The sequence below is a fragment of the Maniola jurtina genome, chromosome 28 (assembly GCF_905333055.1).
Source record: "Maniola jurtina chromosome 28, ilManJurt1.1, whole genome shotgun sequence".
Lineage (NCBI taxonomy): Eukaryota > Metazoa > Arthropoda > Insecta > Lepidoptera > Nymphalidae > Maniola > Maniola jurtina.
In genome coordinates this window covers 4,360,840-4,386,050 of record NC_060056.1, presented here as the reverse complement: position 1 = coordinate 4,386,050, position 25,211 = coordinate 4,360,840, and the positions used below count along the sequence as shown (strand labels likewise).

The 25,211-nt window shown below is 33.8% G+C and overlaps 1 protein-coding gene across 1 annotated transcript; it reads right to left on the bottom strand.

The window, feature by feature from the left end:
• Nucleotides 1-1,842: 1,842 nt before the first annotated feature.
• LOC123879317 (regulator of G-protein signaling 7-like) lies at nucleotides 1,843-25,205 on the bottom strand. The gene is made up of 10 exons (XM_045926961.1): nucleotides 25,122-25,205; nucleotides 24,512-24,706; nucleotides 23,523-23,622; nucleotides 22,528-22,672; nucleotides 21,797-21,910; nucleotides 20,995-21,123; nucleotides 4,510-4,638; nucleotides 3,665-3,728; nucleotides 2,828-2,920; nucleotides 1,843-2,100 (listed from the first exon to the last, which is right to left on the bottom strand). The coding sequence occupies exons 1-10, from the start codon at nucleotides 25,203-25,205 to the stop codon at nucleotides 2,035-2,037; spliced, it is 1,119 nt and encodes a 372-aa protein (XP_045782917.1). The 3' UTR covers nucleotides 1,843-2,034.
• Between the last annotated feature and the right edge of the window lie 6 nt (nucleotides 25,206-25,211).

Below are 25,211 nucleotides of genomic sequence, written 5' to 3'. Positions count from 1 at the left end.
TATTCTTATTGGCTCTCTTACAGATACGCCTAGTGGCCAATACATGCGGCGAATGCTTGATAATAACTAAACACAATGTACAAATTGCGCCAAGATCTATGAAAACCCACAAAAGCCAGCGAGCCGGCCAGGATTGGAACAGATCTGGTGAAGAGGGCATTTTATGTTTCGCCGAATGCATTGGCCGAGTGCATATGGCCAACGTGAACCAGGCTCTCATTGGTAAAGGGTATTATGACAGAGGTAATGATTCTTACTATGTGTTTCAAATATAAAAAAGCTTCAACATATTTGAAATTGTTTATTTTTCGCATGTAAGTCGATTCCGGAAAACTTGCATCAAAACATTGTTGTTATTGGCTGAATTTAGGTATTCTTGTTGCAACAATGCATTGTAGCCAATAGCGAGCAAGCATCAACCAATCAGAGATGCTTTCAATTGTCACATTATAGCTGTAATTTTACTGTAATCGAGCGGCTGGTGTAAACCAGCCTTAAACGGTAAAAGTTTGTTATAATGCGTAAAAAATGAGTTTTCACACGCCATTTTAACTTTATGAGTCAGATATCATGTCAAATGTACGGTTTCAGTCATTATTTTAAGAGGGGTCTCTCCGTCACTCGCTCCATACAAACATAGTTCCAATGTCATTTGAATATTAAGCAACCAATCCATGAAATTTTACAGACATATTCTAGAAACATATCTATGCCTATGGTTTTCCAGATTTCTGTTAAAATATTCGGTTTCAAAGTTACGGTCTTAAAAATTCACATACAAATCTTTGAGCCCCAGTAATTTTAAAACTACATATTTTTAGAAAAATCTAAAACACCACAGGCACAGATATTAATTAGTTTCTAGAATATGTCTGCAAAATTTCGTGGACTTTGGTTGCTTAATATTCAAATGAAATTGGAACTACGATTGTATGGAGTAAGTGACGGAGAGAGCCCTGTTAATGGTGAACCGTACTTTTGACATGAGTTGACCCATAGAGTTAAAATGGCGGTCAAAAATCATTTTGAACGGACTATACCTTAATATGTTACGAAGTTTTACATTTAAAAGGCATAGTACTAATCCATATGAAGAAATAGGTATGCACTATGTTCATACATAAAGTAGAAATATTATAAAAAATATATCAGTGATTTGGTTCAATCGAAAAAAAAACAAAAAATGTGCGTTTTTTAAAGTCTTCCATTAATTTGATATTGTTTAAGATAATACGATAAAATAAGTAGATATAATATAAATGCAATTTGACTAAGTTTCTAGTAGATGATAAAAAATATTTTGAAAAAAGATTTTTTTAACTTTTAATTATTTAGGAATTTATCATGCCACACACAGTATTTTAATAATACTGTTTTAGATATTTTTTTTCAAAACTATTATCTAATATTATTTTTTACTAATTTAAAGACAACAAAAAATATCGATTCAATCGACGAAATATCTTTTTTCAGACCAAATTCTTTAAAATTAGTATTTTTTTCGAATTTACTCTAATATATCGATTCGAAAATGGTTAAATACTATCTAATAAAAAATTCAGACGAATTGAGAACCTCCTCTTTTTTTGAAGTCGGTTAAAAATACATAAATCAATAATTATTACAAAAATAAAATTTTAAAAGTTCTGTTTAAAAAAGAATTGGCCGTCATTATTTTTTAAGACGTGTTTTTTTAACTAAGCAAATCTCGAAAGGATTTTTTTTTTGAAGAAAATGGAAAAAAATAAAAAATAAGTTCTTACTTTTAAATTATTTTCAGGTAAATTTCTTGTGTTACTAAAAAAACTATTCAATTCAATTTTCAATACAACTAGGGTTTTCAAAAAGAGATCTTATAACAATACTCACTCTTGTCAATTCTTTACTCTCTTTTCTTTCTTCTATTAAATTAAAATGTCTCTTTTTTCTTCTTTTTCTTCTCTTGCCTTTCTTTTCTTTCTCTTTCTTTCTTCTATTATTCTATAGCGCATATTAGTCACTCGTTATATAGAATTATGTATGTCTGTCCGTTTATTAATTAGAAGTTGTTTCTTTCCTGCCAGTGAAAGATACGATGGATCGAATCCCTTTAACTGAAGTCTGTAAAGAAAAATAATCTTTAATGAGATTTGGAACATATTTCAATTTAGAGTTAAAAATAGGTCACTCGAAGTCAATGCCGCGTCGTAGGTGGGGCATTGTCCCGAGTTTTGCACGCTATACAATGCGGGTTTGAAAAATACCAAATAACTAAAACTACAAGATAAGGTAAATGGTTATTGGCATTGGACTGTGTTAAGGTAGTATAATAATAACGCTAAGTTTGGCTAGCGTTCCGGTTATAAGCTGTATAATCGGTACAAAATGACTTCTCACGCACCATTTTTAACCCCCGACCCAAAAAGAGGGGTGTTATAAGTTTGACGTGTGTATCTGTCTGTGGCATCGTAGCTCCTAAACTAATAAAACGATTTTAATTTAGTTTTTTTTTGTTTGAAAGATGGCTTGATCAAAAGTGTTCTTAGCTATAATGCAAGAAAATCGGTTCAGCCGTTTGAAAGTTATCAGCTCTTTTCTACTTACTGTAACCTTCACTTGTCGGGGGCGTTATAAATTTTTAATTCACACTTGTAACTCTATGGGACAACTGTCATGCCAAAAGTACGGTTTACTTTTCAAATAAGGGCTAAAATCGCACTTTTGACATGACATTTGACACACGAAGTTAAAATGGCGCGTGAGAAGTCACTTTTAACCATAGACCTAAGATTTTTCGCTTCGCTCTAAATTTATGCTTTTAACCGATTTATTTATGGATTAGACTCACCTTCTTCTTGGATCCGTTCAAATAATCCTTATACATTTCGGAGCGTAGGTATCTTGAGTAGCTGTCAGACTTCATCAGATGGTATACGTGCGCCTGAAATTATCATTTTATTTATTTACTAGCTGATGCCCGCGACTTCGCTCGCGTGGATATAGGTTGTTTAAAATCCCGTGGGAACTTTATGATTTTCCGGGATGAAAAGCAGCATATGTATCCAGGATATAATTTATTTCCATTCTTTTCAGCCTAATCCGTCCAGTAGTTTTTGCGTGAAAGAGTAACAAACATACACACTCCTCACAACTTTCGGCTTTATAATATCATAGTGTGATAGTGTGATTGGACTAAAAGCCAGACCTTTGTTACTTTATGAAAGCTGAAAATTTCTCTGCGTATTGTCCCCAACACAGGGAGGAACGATCAGCGACTATGAAGTTTGGATCATGGTGGCTTTGGGAGATAACAGGTGATAAAGGTGTAAAAAATCTTACGTCAAAGTATAAAGTGTAATTTTTTCAATTTTCTTCGGAATATTATTAGAAACTCCTGCCTTACAACTTTAAGGGCGTCTGGTAGGAGGTTGCCACGACACTAAGGGTCTGGCAATATATGACGTGATTTCCAATTCTATTCAATTGAGTGAATAATTTAATTGAATTCCTAATTCAATATTTGATTTTGCGTAGACGTTCTACACCAAAAACCAAAATTTCAGCTTTGTAACTCATTTAGTCTACGAGCTAGAGACCTGTGACACGCGGACAGACTGACAGAGTGACATTAATAGGGTTCCGTTTTTAACATTTGGGTACGGAACCCTAAAAAACAGATATGTACCTGCGCTTGATCAAAACAATATCTGTCGGCCGTCCCAGATTCCACCTTCACTCGAGTTAACTCCCTGAAACAAAAAAAAAAAAAAATCTCAAAGATTAAAAAAACTGTCAAGTGCGAGTCGGACTCGCACACGAAAAGTCCCGTACCATCGTAAAAGTACTTTTAATTTTTATTGTGATGTAACTACAAATTAACGGTTTTCGGATTTTTAGGCGTCCGTACCTCAAAAGGAACAAAGGAACCCTTATAGGACTTACTTGGTTGTCTGTCAGTCCGTCTGTCCGTCGTGTCTGTCAAGAAAACAAGAAAGAAAGGCAGGAGTTAGGTCTTATAGCATACTAGCCGATGCACGCGACTTCGCCCGCGTGGATTTAGGTTATTCGAAATCCCGTGGGAACTCTTTGATTTTCCGGGATAAAAAGTAGCCTATGTGCTAATCCAGGATATTATCTATCTCCATTTCAAATTTCAGCCAAATCCATCCAGTAGTTTTTGCGTGAAGGAGTAACAAACATACACACACATACACACAAACTTTCGCCTTTATAATATTATTAAGTGTGAAATGTGAAGTAAAGGAAGGAATCCGAAAACCGTGAGTTTGTGATTAAATCCTTTCTTAGCGGATGCCCACTTCATAATAGCTATCTGCATGCCATATTTCAGCCCAATTCGTCTAGTAGTTTGAGCTGTTTATTTATTTATTTATTTATTTATTTATTCTGTGCATCGATAGATCTGTCAGTCAGTCAGTATAAATGTAGAGATTCGCTATACCTATAATATAAAGATTGTAAAGTAATAAAACAATGAGTTTGACTTAGACTTTGACTTTGAATACAAACCTGCTAGCGGCGTCTATATTGATGGGCGAGGGAGCGTCAGCAGCCAAGAACTCTTTCCATATCTCCTTAGCGCGGGTCGCCACGCGGCGGATGGGTAGCGCCTTCAATTCCTGCACGGCTAGCCAGAATCTAGAAAACAAGACGACTTTTTTAGGGTTCTGTACCTTGTAACCGGCGAGCAACCGCCGAGAGTAGTGTTGAATTGGGGATTCTGTATCAAAATTGGTGGGGATTTTGGATCACTCTCGCTACGCTCGCTCGCTTCGCTCGCCGTGATCCAAAATCGCCACCAATTTTGATACAGAATTCCCCAATTCTAAACTACTGTCCTCAACAACACATTAAATAAATGGAGTGTAGCTAAATCCAAGCAAAAATTAATCAACTATCCGTATTTTGAACAAACTATTCACATGGTTTAAGAACGAAATATTCATTCTATTTGCACGAGCAAATATGTTGATAAAACTAGATAGGTACTAAGAAACCTTGAATTTTAAAATTACTCTTCAAATGTAATATTTTTACAACATGAAAAACAACTATTTGGCTATAACAACCTACACCAAATATTGTGTTTTCAATACGAGTATAATCAGTAAATTAAATAAAAGAAGCAGGTATATGGAAATTAAACAAGCATATTTAATCATCTAAAACTTTATTATTCATACACCACTTTTTTAAACAAGTTACATTTTTCAGCGCACAGATGGTCGGATGATAAACACAACTATATATGTCAGAATGTGAATTATACAACTCATACAATGTTAATAAACGAGGACATCCTTTATCTTCTAAATTATGTACGTTAGGATTACTTAATATATCTTTTAACCATAACTGCTTTTCAAGGCCTTTACAATAAATATCATTATTTTTTAAAATATCTATTAGATGGTATTTATAGGTCTCGTAAGGCACGATTCCCTCGCTCCATAATATTTTTCTATTCTTTTCAATCCATTTAACTTGTTTCTTTTCTGTGTCTGTTAGCCATTCATAGGGATATGGTGGTTTTATTAACAAAACTTGAACTCGATCACTATACACTATAGCAATCTCTTTAGGCAGAAAGTAATTTTGATCATTTTTAAAACCTTGAACGTCCACAATAATTTTCATGATAGTTTTCGAACAATGTTACTCAGCGGCCTATACTCCACAAGACGATCGTTTATGATTAAACAGTAAGCGCTGGTATTGCTTGGAATTTCCTGAGACGTTTCTATTTCCAGACGAACATCAACTGGACCAGTTTTTAAATTTTCATTTTGTCTGGAACAATCTATGACAAATAAAGGCGCTATTTCTTTAAATGTATGAAGATCAAGCAGTGGATCAATAGGAAGGTTGTAAAACGACTGACGAAACTTGGTGTACATGTCGTATAATATACTGTATTTATTTTCCTCAAACTTGAGATTTAAAGCATCATACGGATAATAGTGGGAATTCAGGAATAATGTGACATTGGTTAATGTACAATGATCGAATATTGTGCTGTCTCTGTTTTTAACATTTTTTCTATTAGTTTGCAAACCAAATATAACATATCGAGGTTTTTCTAATTGAGAAGCAGTCTTTAACGCCCATGAATGTTTGGTAGTTTTTGGCAATAATGGATATTCATACAAATCCCAATTTCTAAATGCTATTTGTACGGGATTATCTTTTTCTAATTTCCTTAAAAGTATTAATCTTTGCTGATCTGATACTTTAATATGTGGTACTCGCCATTGGATTCTCTGTATATCAATGTCTACAATATCATCGCTACCCATGACAACACTATTTATGTTAGTACTACCTCTGTTAAGTATGAGTTCATGTTTACAGTTTATTATTATTTTATTGTAGTCTTCAGCAAAACCTAAAATCTTATTTAAGGGTATCAAAGCATTAAAATTTCCATTTTGATTTTTAAATCCGTCTATATTCCAACCCCAAGCAGCAGCCGCTTTACTGTCACCGCTATTCATTGAAATGAAAGATTTTATGGTTGTAGTTATTCCAGCATTTCTAATACGATCGATTTCAACACCATTCATTTCGTATCGGATATCTTGAAAAAGAAATGCAATTGCATTATTACTGAAGTCAACACTTTTCTTTTGAACTTTGCCAGCTTGATCTTTATGAGTCACCGAAACTTTTCCTTCAATGTAAATGGAACTGGCTGATGGTAACACGTAAATATCTTGCTGGTGAATAGGTATCCGAATTTCATCATTTTCATTGAAACTGTTATTGTATGGATTATATGTATGAACCTCATAACTCTCGATAGAGTTATCGAATTCAGGTAATTCGTTGATCTGAAGGAGGCTCATACTTTGAAGCCGAGGGCTTTAAGAAATTGTTTATTACTCTGATGAATTTTTTTATATACTCTAACACGTCTTCTTTGTTTTACACTTTCCTTGGTAATAACTTTCTTAATAGTTGGGTTATACTCTTTATAATAATTACTTTTGTTAAATACGATCATTTTGACTTTTTCAAATGAAGACACAAAACAATAGTTTCGCCCTTAAAATTTATATTATTGCCTTCCAAATCCAAAATTTTTATTGTTATTGATGAAATTATCTTTCTTTTGACCGGAAAATATATCACATTACTTGGAGATTCTATAAATCTATGACCTGGAGGAATGTTTGGCACAAACTCATAAATAATATGTGAAGGAGAACCGTTAGTGTACGAACTCTGTACAAGATCACATTCGATCCTTATGACAGACAGTGGTAGAATGTTAACGGATTCTGTAGATTCATGCCATTTATTTGCTTTTAGTTTTTCGTTAGAAAAACCTAGCATAGGTCCAATACTATTTTCTGAATTAAAGTTTATAGTTTCAGTACAGTACAAAGAGCATGTCATTGTATTGATGTTAGATTTTATTTGTAATTCACAATTTTCAACTCTTTCTTTTAGGTATTCATACAAATCTTGTAAATCGTAAGCACCTGGTTGAATAAGAATTCTTTTTTTCTCTTCTCCATATTCAAACACATTATTATTATAGTCTACATTTGGAATTGAATTAAATGCAGAAAAATATACTAAGCCACACTCATATTCGTCTTCCAAAATAAGAGGAGGGGCGTAAAATGATTCTAGAATAGATTTTTCACCCACGATCGTGAGTGTAATAGACATGATGGTTAAATGAGCTTACATATTTTTGTATCATCTATTTATTTTCAATTTTTATTCCAAAAATTAATAAGAAATTTGATACATAGATGGCCACAGTTATAAGAATTAGATCCTTGATAATTGTCATAATTATAATTAATATTCGCTCCCACATATTTTACAAATTCTTTAGGCGGTTTCAAATTACCATAACTATCAAAGTATTCAATGTAATTATTTATTTTTGCATAGGCTACCCAATGAGTTCCAGGATTTTGAGAGCTATCTAAGTTGATGATACCACACTCTTTTTTAAAAGGATATTTTGGAAGTTCATTTCTCATAAATACACCTCTGAAATAAGGAATATTTTTTGAAATTTTTAGAATATCCAAGTTACTTAGAGCACGATTAGGTAGCCGCCGAATCAGTTTTTTTCCTTTGCTGTGTATATTCCCAAACCATTACCATAGGGCTTTATAAATAATCCTTTTCCGATACACAATGTTTCCATCTTCTCGTTATGTCTCTTTAGTTCTTGAAATTTTTTTTTCATTAAATTAATAGCATTGACTGCTTTCACTATACTAGCAGTACCACCCGCTAAGCTGCCCGCGGCAGACAATCCTGCAAATATGGGGACTAGTGGCAAAACCCCACCTGTCTTTGGTATGGGTATTATACGCGGTACATTAACTGAAGATGTCGCTGCTAATTCCTTAGCAGCAGCAAGAGCTAATTCGATTGCAGCTTTTTTGCATTTAGGTTTCAATTTATGGATATGTTTTTTCGCGCGAGATACAATATCCTTAAAGCTTTTCTTAAAACCAGCACCAGAATTACTTGTTTTCAAATTGTTAGATTTTCTTCTCAAAGTCATTTTACGCTTGGATGGTTGTTTCTCCATTTTTAATAAAAGAGAACTCTGCTCAGTATCGTAGATAATAAGAGACTGAAAGTTGTTAACATAAAATGTGTTTATAAAAGATTTAGTTTATCTATCCAACTGTTTTCACTAGGCGGCAGACCTAACCATTTGACATATAATTTATTTCCTTTTGTTTTTAAAACCTTTTCAATAAGATATATATCAGGATGTTTTGTTTTTTGTAATTCTTCAGTATAGAATGATCCTAAAATAGGTCGCTGTCTTGCATCTTTTAGAAGGTAAGTAATTGGATGAGTGTTTTGAACTTGAGCTATATTAAAAATTTCAGTTGACCAGTTGGGAGTATATCCTTTGTCAAAAGTTCCTTTGTATTTGCTTATTCTTACATAATCTCCAATTTTGAATTTTGAACGTTTCTGCGATGGTGCTGATAATTGTAGTAGTCTGTATCTTTTTAGTATATTTTGTTTATTCTTTTCATTAACTTTATCTGGAGCTGTACCAATTGTTCTGTGAAATGTGGAGTTATATTTTTTCATGATGTGCTCGAGGGTTCCATCATTCCATTTGTAATTCCCTTGCAAGCTAAATTGCTTGTACATTTTAGTTTTCAACGTTCTTATAAATCTTTCTACTATTGACGCCTTTTTAGTGGAATAAGTGGAATAATGATTTATACCGTATTTTTGTAATAATTTTTTGAAACAACTATTATAAAATTCTGTTCCTAAATCAGTTTGTAGATTTTTGGGAACACGACCTTTTTCTAGTAACTTACTAAATGCTTCAGTCACAGTTTCTTTATTTTTAAGTTTAAGCGGATATGCCCATGCATACTTTGAAAAAGCATCGATGACTGTTAAAATATATTTATATTGTGAATTATCTTTTGAGAATGATTGCATATCAACTAAATCGGCCTGCCATACATCATCAATGTCTTTAAGTATAACATGTCTTCGAGGAAAATTTTTCCTAACATTTTTATGTATTTCATTTACTACACTATCTTTGCTCATTTTTTGAATTTACGACTTACACCTTCTATATTCCTTTTTAGACTATTTATTTCTGATTTTAACTGCAACAATGTTTCCTCTACTGTTTTTAATCGTATATAGAGCCCATCTAAGAATTTGTCAACATATAGTTTAGTAGCACAGTCGTTTGGGTCAATGGGTGTACCAACATGTTTGATGATTTTATGTTGAGCATCAAAGATATTTTCTAAGGCAGAGCTATCCATTTTCAGTTTCTTGTGTACATGATGACCAAACTTGTTGACATTCATGTTCAACAGTGTTTATAGAACTAAGCAAAAATGTAACCAGGTTTTATTTTTATATACTTATTTTATTATACCAGCTTCTTTAAGTTCTTCAATTATTGATATAATCTCATTGTCATGACTAGTGTTGCCAGCATCTTTTGAAGCAATTAAAATTTTCAATCTATCTACTAACTCATTCGGATCATCCCAGTATATGAAATCTGTATTTTTTTTCAAAGTTTTAAGAGTTGGCATAAAACCACCTTGTTTTTTTTCTTTTAATTCACTATCAGTAAAGAGAGGTTTCACAATTTTAGTATATTTTGTCCCTTTATCGCCTTTAATCTGATTCGTAGGGTTATAATCTCTCCTATGTGCACTAGTATTGCATAAAATATCTTTATATACTAATTTATCTTGATCAGATACAATCTTTACATCTGGTTTACTCTGAAATAATAATTCTGCCAAACCTGGGGTTACTTCATAGGATCTATTTCCTATTTTAGCCATCATATTTTTGCTATGAGCATCACCATCTGAAAATGTTACTTTTGTATTTCCAATCATTAAATTACTATTTTCATTACGTACACCAAAAGGTACATTCAAATTATAGATTTCATTGCTTTTTTCAGGCGTTGGAGATGGAGTATAGAATTCTTCGATTTCTTCAAAATTTTGGGTAGAAGTTATTGGTTTTGGTGTTACATAATTTTTATCATCATTTTCTATGTTTTTAATTTTATCAGAAGTTGAAGGTGAACATGTATCTGGTAAATCATGGTGACTATTGTTTTTATTTTCTTTTTTTTGCAATACTATGGATTCTAATGGATCCGTTATGGATTTAAAAAGTTTGCGCCTTTTTAGTTCTAAATCATCTTCTTCTTCACGCATTTGTTTTGCTTTCTTTTTGATGGTTTCAATTGATTTAATTAATTGTTTCTTTACAACGGCTTCCATTTTTAAATTAAATATGGGTAGGTATTCTTACCAGTGCTCTCATTTGACTGACTAAATTTGTGTCTCGTATGTGGTATATAATTGTAAAATTGTTAGTCGAATTTCACGAATATGTCAAATGTTTTTCTGTACCGACCGTTATTTAGTTCGCAATCTTTGTTGATTGATAAAAACATAAACGGATCTTTCCAAATACTTGCACACAATTGTTTAAAGACATGCCAGCTCATATCAGAATTAACATGTTCCTTATATATATGTTTTAAGTTTATATCATCTTGCTTGAAAATAATTAAAAAGTTAACATTGTCACGTATTAATTGCTTAGGAATTTTTGAATATGTTTGGGTCAAGTAAAAGCAATCAATTTGTTTGTGTCTGCCCATCGAAAAATAATTTCGAATATTAACTTGATTTTCACAAGTCACGTCGTCAAAAATGAAAATAGAATTTCTTAAGGCTTCAGTTGGCGAAATAACTTCTTCACTATTTTTGAACATAATAAATTTAACATCTGGAGTATTTTGAAAAACTTTTTGTAGGAAACAATATTTAGATTGAAAAGTGGACTTTGAGTAAATATAAACATTTTGGAATTTAAGTCCATTTTCGTGCAATAATAAGTTTATCATAATATTTGTTTTCCCACAGTTGGAGGGTCCGCAAATTATGCATCGAATTATGTTTGGTAGAAGTTTACTATGTCGGCTAAAGCATAGTGGTGGTGTTTCAACATCTATATAATTTATTTTTAATGATTCAGCCTGTTTTATCAACTTCATATTACTGATTGATGATAATTTTAAAAATGCAACTTATTAAATAACTTCATATTATTGCTAGTTGATTTAAATTTTAAGGTATTGCTTGTAGGTATCACATTCGTGTTTCACTTCGCACTTGTCTAGCGCACTATTATTTGTCGATGATTATATTAAAATGTAGGTATACATTTTAATTTAAACCTTGTGATAATAGTATGAAATTGAAATTCGTAAGAACTTAATACTAAACAGGTTCTAACATGTCGCTAGAGATTGCATAATGCGGACGAATGTCATACAAGTATATACAATTGTTTTGAAAACTTGACTCCATAGATTTGTTACTAAACAATTTTCATTCCCAGATCTTCTCACGCAAGGAACTCACTCGCTTCTGGTTAGTGAAAAAAATTACTTATATAATATTTTGACTGTATTCTTTTCTATTTTAGAATTTGTTTATTGATATTTTTATAAATGTTGTTTTATTGTTATATTTATAAAATTTTGTATTTTGTTACAGCATCATGTCGGACTTTTATTTCACGGATGACGAAAGAAACACAAGTATGAATAATCCATTTTATGGAGCTCAAGACTTGGATGCTATTTTAGAAAGAGAAGAAGAGAATAGATTGAAAGCTTTACGTGAGCAAAAAAATAATGAAACACTTGAAAATAACACCAGTTTGAAAACCATAAAAAAGAAAAATAAATTGTCTTTAAAAAAGAAGCTTCCAAAAATAGATCATGTGATTTCACCAGCTCCAGATTCATCTTTTGTTATACGGAAAAATAAAGCAAAGGGAAGCCACATTATAAAAATTGAAATACTTGAAATTGATAGTAAAGAACAGGAGAACAGTGCAAAGACTAATTTGAGTGTACAGTACATAGTGAGTGATAATTATGACAATATGATGGATGCTACAGAAGATTTAATTAATAGGATTATACAAAAGCTAAGTGTGCCTGAATAGTTAAATTTAATATTATTTTATTGTTATTTTGCGATTGTAAAAATAAAAAGCATAAATGAGTTCTAATTAAAGTATAAAGTATATTTTATATTTTCATATCATGCAAGTAAGTTGTAGTCCGAATATTTTCCATTAAGTAGTAAGTTTTTATAATACGTTAATCTTATGTTAAGTACTAAGTTTATGAAGTAATGTAAATAATTGGTTGAATTAATAAAGGGAATATAAAATATGTTGTGATTTTATTTGAAATAAAACACTGTGGTAAACTTAATCAAATTTATTAAATGCTAAATTACCATTAAAACTAATATTAAAATTAGACACATAAAAATTTGTAAAATACATAGGTACTTAGCATAATATTTTTACTAAAGAATCGTGCTGTAATGCCCCCAAGGCAAAGTTTTAAAATCATTTTCCATTATTTGCCTTTTATTATCATCACTATTTAATACTAATTTATTAATTTTCTGAGTAAAAACCTGATGATTTTTTGATCGTATGACAAACATATCATCTCTTATATTTTCATTGCAAAATAAGGCTTTCTTATATTTCTCAAAGTTTAATTTTTTTGTCACAGGCTTCGTGATACCCTTTGCTTTACTGATAGTTTTTTTCTCAGAAAGTAAACAATATAATTTTGCGCGTAAACCAACAAATTTAGAAATGATTTCTCCTCCCATTTCGTCTTTAAAATATCCAGGTATTTTCATATTAGCTTTCGGCATATTAAAAATATTATCATCTTCAAAATTGCTAGTATCAAAATAATGAATGTTATCTTTCATATCTTCATAAAAATCATCAGTTTTTACAAGATATAGTAAACTATCAGTATCCGTATAACATAACTGAACATTATTTCCATAGATTCTTTTTATGACCGAATAATGAAAATGATACAAATGCGTTTTCGACAGTTCAAGAATCGTGAATCCAATATATATTGGTCGATCTAAGACAATTTTTGTTTTTTTCAATTGAATAGCTACTAAGTTTTCAGAAAAAATTGATAAACTGTGAAAATGTGGTGCACTAATATATTTTTCCGCTCCATTCAATTTATTAGTATTATTTGTAGTATCTCTCCAAACGTTTACTAGTTTTACGTCAACCTGCTTCCTTTTGTTTTCTATCGTTTTTCCAAAAATAGAATTATTCTGCTTTTTAAAAAAGTCTTTCTCAAAATCAGACTTGGCATTTTGTCTGAGACTTGTGTTTAAAAAAATATAAGGCTCTAAAAAGTTGTCCTGATAAAAAGATAGCACTCTGTATATTTTTAAAAGCAATAAACCATTCTTTAAGCATTCTTGCAAGTGCATATAATGAATAACAAAACGATGTTTATTATATAAATTTGCCACCAATTTTTTGCTTTGATTTTGAGCAGGAGAATATTTTTCCGCAGCAAATGGTAGGTCTGAATGAGCATCATGAATATTATCCGGATAACATAAATCTACCTCGAGAATATATCCACACTGACTTTTTTTAGAAATGTTCCTTACATCAAAATTTTTAATTTCATTTTCATTTAAAAATTTAAAGTCACGCATTGGCATTTTTTGCATCATAGCAAAACCGTAAAGGTTGACACAGTCTAAATAAATTAAGTACGTACTTGACTCATTTTTATTGTAGGATGGTAAATATTTATTGTTTGCTTCAGCATATCTCAATGAACACTGGGCTAAACCACCTCGAATACCTTTTTCTAACATCTGATACATATCCACATCAGAAATCAAATCAAGCTCAACTTTAGTATATAACAACATTGCGTCCCAACTTAAAGATGGAGATGATACATAATAGCAGGGGTCTAAATTATAATAGTCTAAACTCATATTTCTGAACTTTTCAAAAACGTCGCATAGTAATAAGACATCGCATTGTAAGTATAAATCTGTATACTCTCCTAAGTTTTTTATACCAAAAGTTTTCCATATTTTTAAAGCGTGTTCGTAATCCTCAATGGAAATATTTTCACCTGTGAGTTTATTAAAAAAAATCGAATGTTTTGGTAACTTTGTTTCATTATATTTCTCCCATGCATCCATATAATCATAACAATAGACACCCTTTTTACAGGCCAAATTTAATAAGTGTTCATCCTTAATAAATACACGCATATGCTGAAAATCATTCGGATGAAGACTCTTTGCCAGTTTATCCAAACCCGAACTCAAAAAATTAAATGAATCGATAAACTTCAGTTGAGCAGCATTTGTTTTATCAATAGGTAAAAATTTTGTGAATGATATATATTTTTCTTTAGATTTTGGTATCAAGCTCGTTTTTCCGGTAATTTCTGATAATTCTTTAATAAATAAGTGGCAATCATAACCACTCAAGTTATGAAAAATGATCGGTATAAACGTACATTTTTTTGCATTTATGTTACAAGTGTTGTGAGCAGGGCCTCGGTATTTACCTGTAAAATGGTCATGATCCTTTACTATTATATCATATTTTTTAAACATTGTTTTACAGATGCAGCAAATTTTTGCTTCATTATATGAAGTCAACTCTTCGGTAGTAAGAGGAAACATTGGATTATTTGTATTTAAAATACCGTGCAATCTTTTTACATCTCGCGTAATGCTTTCAACAAATTTTTTACCACAGTTTGGTCCGCGATAGCTTACAAAGTCATTAAGCTCAGGTTTAGAATGGCAACATATGTAATAAGCGAAACAAGATGGTTCATGTGTTTGTATATCTTCAGTATAAAGAGATTTATTTTCGTTTGAATATTTACAAAGCAAGCTCTCAAAATCGCCATATATCACGATAGGAATTCTTTGAGTTCTCTCATAGTTTGAAAAATGCAACTTACTACCATCTTCTGGAAGTACAGTTTGTCTTTTAGCACAATCGTGATTGTGTAGTTTTTGTTCATTTGCGAAATATAAAAAACATTCATCACATAAAAATATTTTAGACTTGTGTTTTGTTAATTGCCTTCGCACAAGTCGGCCAAAGTCTTTAATCAAACAGTAATGGGCTTTGTCATTTTTAGTAATATATAATAAATTAACATGGGTAAGTTTTCGAGCTAAAGTCACATACAAAGGACCTGTAACTGTATTATTGGCTTCTAACCCATAAACATTTACACTAATAGTTGGATTGTTCTTCTCAAAGGTTTTAATATCTTCAATTCCCGGAGGAAATGTCATATTTCTTATGTCAAAAAGCAATGAATAATGAGGATATGATGAAACTCTATTGGAATTAAGTTTTGTAGGATACATTTTAGCAGCAATGCACCATAAAAAGCAACAATCATCGAAATTATGAATATTTAGACATGATTTTGTATTTCTTATATGTGATGGTAATGCCAAATATGATCCACCTTTCAGAGGATTATATTTATTAATATTTATCTCCAAATGACTGATAGAATCAATTGTCCAACCAGATTCTGACTGTTCGAATTCTGCGCATTTGCAAGTTAACTTTTGAGCACATTGTAATAAAAAATTATCAATATCAGTACTTTGGACTATAATACCATATTTAGTACTGAAAGATTTAATAGACTTTTCAAAATTTTTTGGTAAAATATACGAAACAAATAACTCGAAATTTACTTTAATGGCAGTGTGTTTCTTTAGAGATATATTTATGATCTCGCGTGTGGTTTTAAATATTTGTGAAAAAAAACTCTCTGGAACTAAAGTTGTAGAGGTCGGATTTACTTTGTAACTGATTATTCTGTTTCTAAAAGCCGTTTTTATAATTTGCACATTCTCATATCTAGATTGAAATAAACTATTAGATTTATGAGTATTTGTTCTGTTATGTGACGATATAGATGTTTTAACATAAAGGTTACACTCTTTGCAGAAAAACATTTTCAATTTCATAGAATTGCTTATCTTGTTTATCTATTTAGTATCTAGTTTCTCAGTTCTGGTTTTAATATTCTGCGTATAAAAAATCGGTAAGGAAATACAGCTAAATAATAAATCAAGCTATTGGCTAATAAACAGTAAACAGTTATTAATAGAATGGAAGTAATGCGATGTTTCGATATCAACATTCAAACATGTCAAGTATCTAGTTTGTATGGTTCTAGTTTCTCAGTTCTAGATTTTAAATTTTGGATAGTTATGAGATGACTGTATTAAAATAAAGTAATCTAGTTATTTTCAGACAATGTGCAGACTTAGTAAGAGTATAAGGGCTGTAAGTATCACGTTATTAATATCCCAACTTCAAATCTTTCGATATGAACATTTAGACATTTTTATTTAATTTTATATGGTTCTAGTTTCATATGGTTCTAGTTTTTATGTTTCTAGTTTCATATGGTCTAGGCTTTGTATGGTCTAGGCTTTGTATGATCTAGGCTTTGTATGGTCTAGGCTTTGTATGGTTTAGGCTTTGTAATTTCTGTAAAAAAAACACGTTAATTTAATTTTATATGGTTCTAGTTTCATATGGTTCTAGTTTTTATATTTCTAGTTTCATATGGTCTAGGCTTTGTATGGTCTAGGTTTTGTATGGTCTAGGCTTTGTATGATCTAGGCTTTGTATGGTCTAGGCTTTGTATGGTTTAGGCTTTGTAATTTCTGTAAAAAAAACACGTTAAAAAATATTTACAGGCACAAACATAAAGATAGTAATTTAATTGTCATACTTATTATATACAATATGTTGCAGATGAAATATTTTTTGAATTTATTTATGAAAATAATTTCTAAGATTTACAAAATTTAATTTACAAAATTTATCTTAGAAATTATTTTCATTTGCAGGGTATAAAATGGGCTGAATATTTTTTAGTTCAGCCTTACTATCATCAATTAATTTGGTGAGGGACTTCCATACCACCGAATTTAAATCAGTTGCAAGTTTTAGTGTGCAGATGGCATGCTTCCAACGCTCATTGTTCGCGAGTTTCTCCACTTCTTCAGAGTTGTAGACGCGCAGCTCGAAGTAGTAGCTGCCTTTCTTCGATGGGTCTGATTGGGATGTATACCCCGACGCAACGCGCCGACTGAGAAAACTTCTCAATTTCGCAGCGCGCACTGGCTTGCTAGTAGATTCATCCTGAAATTGAAAAATATTCAATTTAGTATCATCTGCGATAATTTCAACTCTCTACCTATTATGGTTCATGAGATAAAGCCCGCTGACAGACAGACGTCCGGGCGGACAGCGGTAGCTTAGTAATAGGATCCCACTGGTACCCTTCGGATATGATCCCTAACAAAATAATAACTTTAACAAACTATATTCATAAATTTATATACAGACCAATTGCCTAACAACATTCTTATTGGGAAGTCTTTTAAAAGCTTTAATCCAATAAAATATAAATAAGACAACTCACCTCAGATTCGGTAATAAACCTCCTCCGCTTAACAGATGGACTCGTAGGTGTATTTGGAGACGTTTCGGGTTCAGATTCCGATCCGCTCGATTCGAACGGATTCTTCGGAGCAGAAGAAGTCACCTCCTTTTTCTTGATCGTCTTCTTCCGCTTCACCTCACGTTTCTTCTTAAGAGACTTCGATGTTGATGGGGGCTGCACCAAAGCGATGGGGTCTTCGTCTTCGTCAAATGGATTGATGAAAGATGAAGAGGCCCTGAAAAACAATTTAAGTAACTATCAACATGAAAACTCCAAATAAAAATTCAATAGGTACCTAGTTGCTTAATTCAAAAATAAACATATAAAATAAAAATACTTACATACTTTATTTCGACTGTTGTTGTCGTCGTATCCAAAACTCGGAAAGAAAGGAATGGTGACGCTTAGGATCGACCTATTTATACGCTCGAATTCTAAAACCTCTTTCATAATAAACGAAATGGATTGAAATAAATTAGATTTAAACATTTGCGCATGTAACTTTAAACACTAAATCATCACAACATAAAACTTATATTTGCGAAAGTAATCAGACTAGATTTATACATTCGTATGAACACTGTCTTACGTATAAATTATTGCCGCATCAGCTATAGGTGTTCGATTTTGAAGCATGGAAGACGCTGTTGTTTATAGTTACGCAGTGAATTGAGATCTAACCGTAAAAGGAATGGTATGCGTCGGACTCGCGATAGTTAAAATGTTAAAAGGTTATACATTTTACTACTTTCCATAGGTAGGTATAAAATTTGTGAAAGGTCTAATAATATTTGCTCCTATTTGATGCTTCAATCTTCTTCCTTGCGAATTTGATTTAAAACTTGAGTGGAAATCCTTTAATTTTCGACGTCAAAAAATATCCTGGATCCGTCTCCAAGATGTGAATTGTCTGTGTATCAAATTTCGGCAAGATTCAGCCGTTAGTCTTTAGTTTAGACAGACGCCTTTTTGCATCACTAATCATACTTATTATAAATGCTAAAGTGTGTCTGTTTGTTTGTTTATTGGTTCGTCCTTCAATCACGTCGCAACGGAGCAACGAATCGACATGATTTTTCGTGGGTATAGTAAAAGAACTGGAGAGATATAGACAACTTTTTATCTCGGAAAATCATAGAGTTCCCGCAGGATTTAAAAACCTAAATCCATGCAGATGAAGTCGTGGGGGCATCAGTGAATTTATTATATTAGTACGCATTGTACGTATTTTTTTCGTCCATTAATCTCTATTTATCAAAGTATTTATAACAATCGAAATATATTTAAATAGCGGGAAATGTGTCTAAATTCATCATTAAAGAATTAATTTTCGATAAATAATAATGTATGATAAGCTTGCACACCTTACTAGAAATCTGCTATAATATATTTTTACTAATAAATCTTTATCCAAAATTCATTGTTTGTAGATCAGAATGGAGTTAATATATCCTAAATATCCTCGCTATGCAACTCAAATCGCAAGATTGCGAAGTTTTGATACCTGGCCTCAAGATTTAAATCAAAAACCTCAAGAAATGGCTGATGCTGGTTTTTTTTATACAGGAGATAGTGATCGCGTGATTTGTTACTTTTGTGATGGCAGGCTCAAAGACTGGGGCATCGAAGATCATCCATGGTCGGAGCACGCACGCTGGTTTCCGTCCTGTCCCTATGTTTTACTTGTGAAGGGTGAAACATACCTACAAAGTGATAGCAAAGATGTTTGTGGTGCATCAAAAGTATCTGAACAATTTGTAAATAACAATATAATAAGTTCTTTTGCAGACAGAAACATATTATGTGTTGAAAATATTAAAGAAACACTTTGCTGCAAAATTTGTCTTGTAGAAGAAGTAGCTGCGTGTTATATACCATGTGGTCATGCTATAACGTGTACTAAATGTGCTTTATCGTTGGATAAAATGTTATGTCCGATATGTGGAAAAGCAATCGTTAATGTAATACGAATATATTTCTGATGAGCTATAAACATTTAAAGAGTCTACCTTTATCCAACCTATTATAAGTATGCGCAAGCCTCGAATCAATCGATCGAAATTCATACTAATGAATACAGCAATGCCGGATCAAGCAGAAACACGATCAATATACAAAAATAATTTGAGCGCAACAAATCAAATGGTTAACTATGCGAGAGCAAACTTTTAGACGTAAAATTATCATGCATATGGGCTCGTTCGCATTTCTTATGAATGCCGCAGTCTCGTCGAACTCATCGTATTATATCATCCACTGTGCGGTGCGGGCGTATGATATAGGATCCGCAATAACTAGTCATTGAGGATTTTGTCTCACTGTTGATAGTGATTAATTGTTGCTTGGATTTAGGAATACTCCATTTATTTAATGTGTTGTTGTGGACAGTAGCCTACATTGGGGATCCTGTATCAAAATTCATGGGGATTTTGTATCACGGTGAGCGTAGCGAACGAGCGTTAGCGAGAGTGATCCAAAATCCCCATGGATTTTGATACAGGATCCCCAATTCAACACTACTGCCGAGTTTCTTGCTGGTTCTTCTCGGTAGGAATGGCATTCCGAACCAGTGGTAAATTATTTGACGATTCAAAAGCACTTGTAAAAGTCTATTTGAATTAAAATCTATTCTATTCTAAACGAAAAATAGAACCCTTATAGGATCACTTAGTTGTCTGTATGTCTGTCGTGTCTGTCAAGAAAGTTTATAGGGTACTTCCCGTTGACCTAGAATCATGAAATTTGGCAGGTAGGCAGGTCTTAGCACAAGTAAAGGAATAAATCCGAAAAATTAAAATGTGTTTCAATTTTGAAAGTAAGATAACTATATCAAGTATGGTATCATATGAAAGGGCTTTACTTGTACATTCTGAAACAGATTTTTATTTATTTTTTTGCAATTTTTTTGGCGGCCATTTTGAAATTTTTATTATTTGTTGTTATAGCGGCACTAGAACTACACATTCTGTGACGATTCTCCACCTTTTATAGTTCACGAGATACATACAGCTTTTACAGTTCACGGAATACATCCTGCTGACAGACAGACGGACGGTTTAGTAATAGGGTAAAAATGATATAAAGAAGATTCTTACTTGAGATTTTCTCCGCTGAATTCCTTGCTAAGGAATTTGGCAAAATGTTCTCTTCCTGGGGGGTCGCGGAGTAATTCGCGCAAACCGAACGACCAACGACGCACGCGACGCAATGGAAGTGGTTCCTTGCTGTGGGGCAAAAGTTAGCTAGATTAATTTCGTTAAACTTGGTTAACCTACGTTAAACAAAGTTAATACGCAGTATAACCCAGTTAAACTCATATTTAACATAGATTAACCTACGTTAAACTGAGTTTAAATGATTTAATCTAAATTAATCCATCACTAATTAATTTGGTAAAATATAGGGAATATTTTACCACTCTCCTGGTCGTGGAGTAATTCACAGAAACCGAATGACTAACGATGCACTCACCGCAATGGCAGCAGCTCTTTACTAAGGGGCAAGTTAAATTAGGTTAACTTACATTAAACTGAGTTCACGTATGTTAAACTGGGGTTTTTATATGTTACACTGGGTTCTACCCGTCGTAAACTGTGTTTAACCTATGTTAAACTGGTTAACCTTAATTCACCACTATTTCTCCTGATCTTATAGCTCTGTAGTGTCGCTAATCCTATAACCACTAGACACCAACCCAATTCTTCCACTTGAATTAGAAATGCATTTTATTTTATGCATTGCTTATAGTACGATATAAATCTAAACTAAGTTAATGTTTGTTGACCTAAGTTAATCCCGATTAAATAAACTCGCAGTAAGATATGAAGCCAAGTTGACCTATATTTTAGCAGATTAACCACAGTTAACGATATTTAACCTAAGTTAACCTTAACTCACCACTGTTTCTCTTGATCCCACAGCTCAGTCGTGTCACTAAGCCAAGGATTCGGCCACTCCGGTGGCGTCAGGAATGCATCATACTCTGCATACTGCTCGCAGTATGATATAAACCTGAAAAATACATAACTTACAGTTAACACAAAGCCACTATTCGGGAAGTTGTGGGTTCGATCCCGGCCTCAACTTTTCAGAGTTATGTGACTTTAAGCAATGTTCTCAAAGGTGTGTGAAGTCTGCCAATCCGCATTGGGCCAGCGTGACAGACTATGGGTTCATTAAACAGCTCTTCTCACTCTGAGAAGATACCCGTCCTCGGTAGTGGGCCGGCAATGGATTGACCACGAAGCCTCTTAATTACTTACGCCGAAAATACTAAAATTAGTACAATATCAAACAGACTTACTGTGAGAGAGAGAGAATAAGGAGAGGAGAGGTGCAGAAAAAGAGGGAAAGAGGGAGTGAGAGAGGAGAGGAGAGAGGACGAGAGGGAGAGAGAGGGGAAGATCATACAGGAGAGAGGGAGAGAAGGGATAGAAAGTGAGGGAGCAGAAGGAGAGAGATGGAGAAGGAAAGAGCAAGAGACCCTATTTGTAAGGTCACAGCCCTCAGCAATCGGGGTGCACAGTTTATACATTCATTTTGATGAATCAAAAGCACGTTTAAAAGTTGATTTGAATAAAAACATCTATTTCTATTCGTCGATAATGCAGACAGAATAAATAACTTACATTTCGGCAACTTTACTGACTCGTACGTTCCTTCGTTCCAAGCGCGCCTTCAGCACGGACAGCTGCCTCTTTGCCGCCTCTATCTGTTGCTCTATGGTCTTCTCTTTGATGTCGATGGTCTCTGGCAACTGTTGAGAGGTCTCGCCTAACATATGCAAAAAAAAAGATTTTACCCCTGCAAGGTATTTTTAAATAACTCTATAACGTATGGCGGAAAACAGTGCATTATTTTTTACCATTGACCCTGCGGCACCTATCTATGCAAATTTCGTTAACCTCTAATATCAGTCAGATGTTTTATTTGCTAACTCTTTGAAAATACAGGATTAGAGGATATAGGTAATTGAAAAAAAAAATCGTGTTGTTTTTGTGGTATCAAAGAAACTCCATTGAGCGCCTTGTAATGCAGGACAAGGTGGAGGGTACCAGAGGGCGAAGAAGGTCGTCTTTTTTTTTTTTTTAAATCTGGCTTTACTCTGATTAGCCAATGTCAAGTTTGTGATATTTTCAAGTTATTGAATTTATACAAGTATGGACTCCGTCTGCGTCGGCGCCCGCCGACACACGCGCGGCGCCCCTTTAGAGCGCTTCCCAGTCAGTTCCACCACCAAAAAACACCAACTAACACAAAAACTAGCCACTCTTAACAAAAAAAAAAAAAACACTCCAAACAAGCACAGCACGCGCGCCAGAAAACGCCATCACAGACGAAGTCCAGAAGGTCGTCTACACGATGGATCGACCAAATTAATTCCGCTGTAGGCGGTCCCTTGCTCGTGTACCAGGCTGTCAGCCAGCAGGAGAAGTGGCGAATGCTCGTGAGGCGTACATATAACTGCCCCGAAAACGTCACTTCGTGATGACCACGACCGCTCTGCCAAGAGTGTTACGACGAAGAAGATCAGTAATCATCAGTACCATCACCTGTCTCCGTTTTTGCTAGCGTTCTGGTTACGGCCTGTATGTATATAAATAACTATGCAAAAAGTACTAACCGTTCTCTTTTATAGCATTGTCTTTGGTGCTGCCTTCTGTGTTCTTCTGGATTGCCTCTTCGCTCTCTTGCGCGTTGGTTATTGTGACTATTGGGTTATTCTGGAAATTGAAAAAAACTTTTACATGGTGCAAACTGAATTCAATGACTGTTAAATATTATGATGGCGTATGGAGCAGAAACGTGGACACTGACAGTTGGCCTCGTCCACAAACTGAAAGTCACTCAGCGCGCTATGAAGCGAGCTATGTTGGGTATCACTCTCAGGGATAAAATCCGGAACGAGGAAATTCGAAGGAGAACAAAAGCGATCGACATAGGTCAAAGGATTAGCAAGCTGAAGTGGTAATGGCCAGGTCATTTTATTTTTTATTTTTTTTATTATATAGACTAGCGCTTGGCTGCAATAAGACCTGCTAGCAAGTGATGCTGCAGCCTAAGATGGAGCGCGCTTGCCTAGAAGTTGCCTATTCACTCTTGACTTGAAGGTACCCATACTATAGGTGAAAGGGTAAACTAATGCCGGAAGGGCGTTCCATATTCTAGCGGTTCGGATTAGGAAAGAGGAAGCAAATCGTTTCGTACGTGTTCGAGGAATGGCTGTCGTAGATCTGACGGCCGATGGGGCAAACGTGTTCTGGAGTGGAGACCGCGTACTGGTAAGCGCAGTGTGGGACGACTTCCAACCCGCTGGACCGATGACCTGAAGAAGGTGGCGGGGAGCGGGTGGACGAGGAAGGCGGAGGGCCATGTGGCATGTTTGGACCGCTCTTAGAAAGGCCTATATCTAGCAGCGGACGCATACAGGCTGATGGAATGGAATAGATAAAAAAATATTACTTATAGCTTAAATCGAAAATTGGCCACACAATTGGTTCATCAGTCAACATTTTATCTCTCTCCGTTGACGTCCAGAGCTCTTTCTTACCTAACACCAATTGCATCCAATACTCAAATGGATGCTTCCAAATTAGTCGAGTGACCACTTACCTTCAAGTTGTGCTGCAGTATCAGCTCCTGACATTGCCGCAGCCTCTTCGCCTTCAAAGCATTTATTCTGGACTGCTTTTTTGGATCCACTTCTGTAGTGTTAACACATCCAGGCATTGGTCTGTGCACGTCCCAAAATGCTCTCTCTTGACTGTCTAGAACTTTCCTCTCCAATTTATCGCGTTTTTTATCCACCTAAAACATAAATAGATACAAGTCCCGGCAGGAAATATTGTACATCGAACTTTAGAAAGAGATAATGGTTTCGAAGAGCGCTGTCTCTGTCGTTGAGACCGACCAAACATCACATAGGTATAAGTGACAGAAACAACGCTCTACGAATACGAAATCTCTTTCTAACGTTCGATGTACAGTATTTCCTGCCATGCACTGTGTCAAAAAATGAATTTCTCCATAGCCTCGACTATAAATGTCTACTTTACGCACTTGCGATATAAATAGCTATTACATACCTTGCTTTGTGCCTCAGCCTGTATATGAACTCCCACTTCCTGCTGAACAACTTCTGCAGCCGAACTAGAGATTCCGCTTTGTAGCCAACTATAATTTGCTACTTTACGCACTTGTAATATAAATAGCTATTACATACCTTGCTTTGTGCTTCAGCCTGCATAAATGTGAACTCCCATTTCCGGCTGAACATCTTCTGCAGCCGGACTAGATTCCACTTCATAATCGA

Excerpts from the sequence above, each read along its gene's own strand:
- LOC123879317 (XM_045926961.1), bottom strand. The coding sequence starts at position 25,205 with ATGAAGTGGAATCTAGTCCGGCTGCAGAAGATGTTCAGCCGGAAATGG. Across the intron at positions 24,707-25,121 it reads AGGCTGAAGCACAAAGCAAG|GTGGATAAAAAACGCGATAA; the intron begins GTATGTAATAGC and ends TTTATGTTTTAG. Across the intron at positions 21,911-22,527 it reads GTCAGTAAAGTTGCCGAAAT|GTTTATATCATACTGCGAGC; the intron begins GTAAGTTATTTA and ends TGTATTTTTCAG.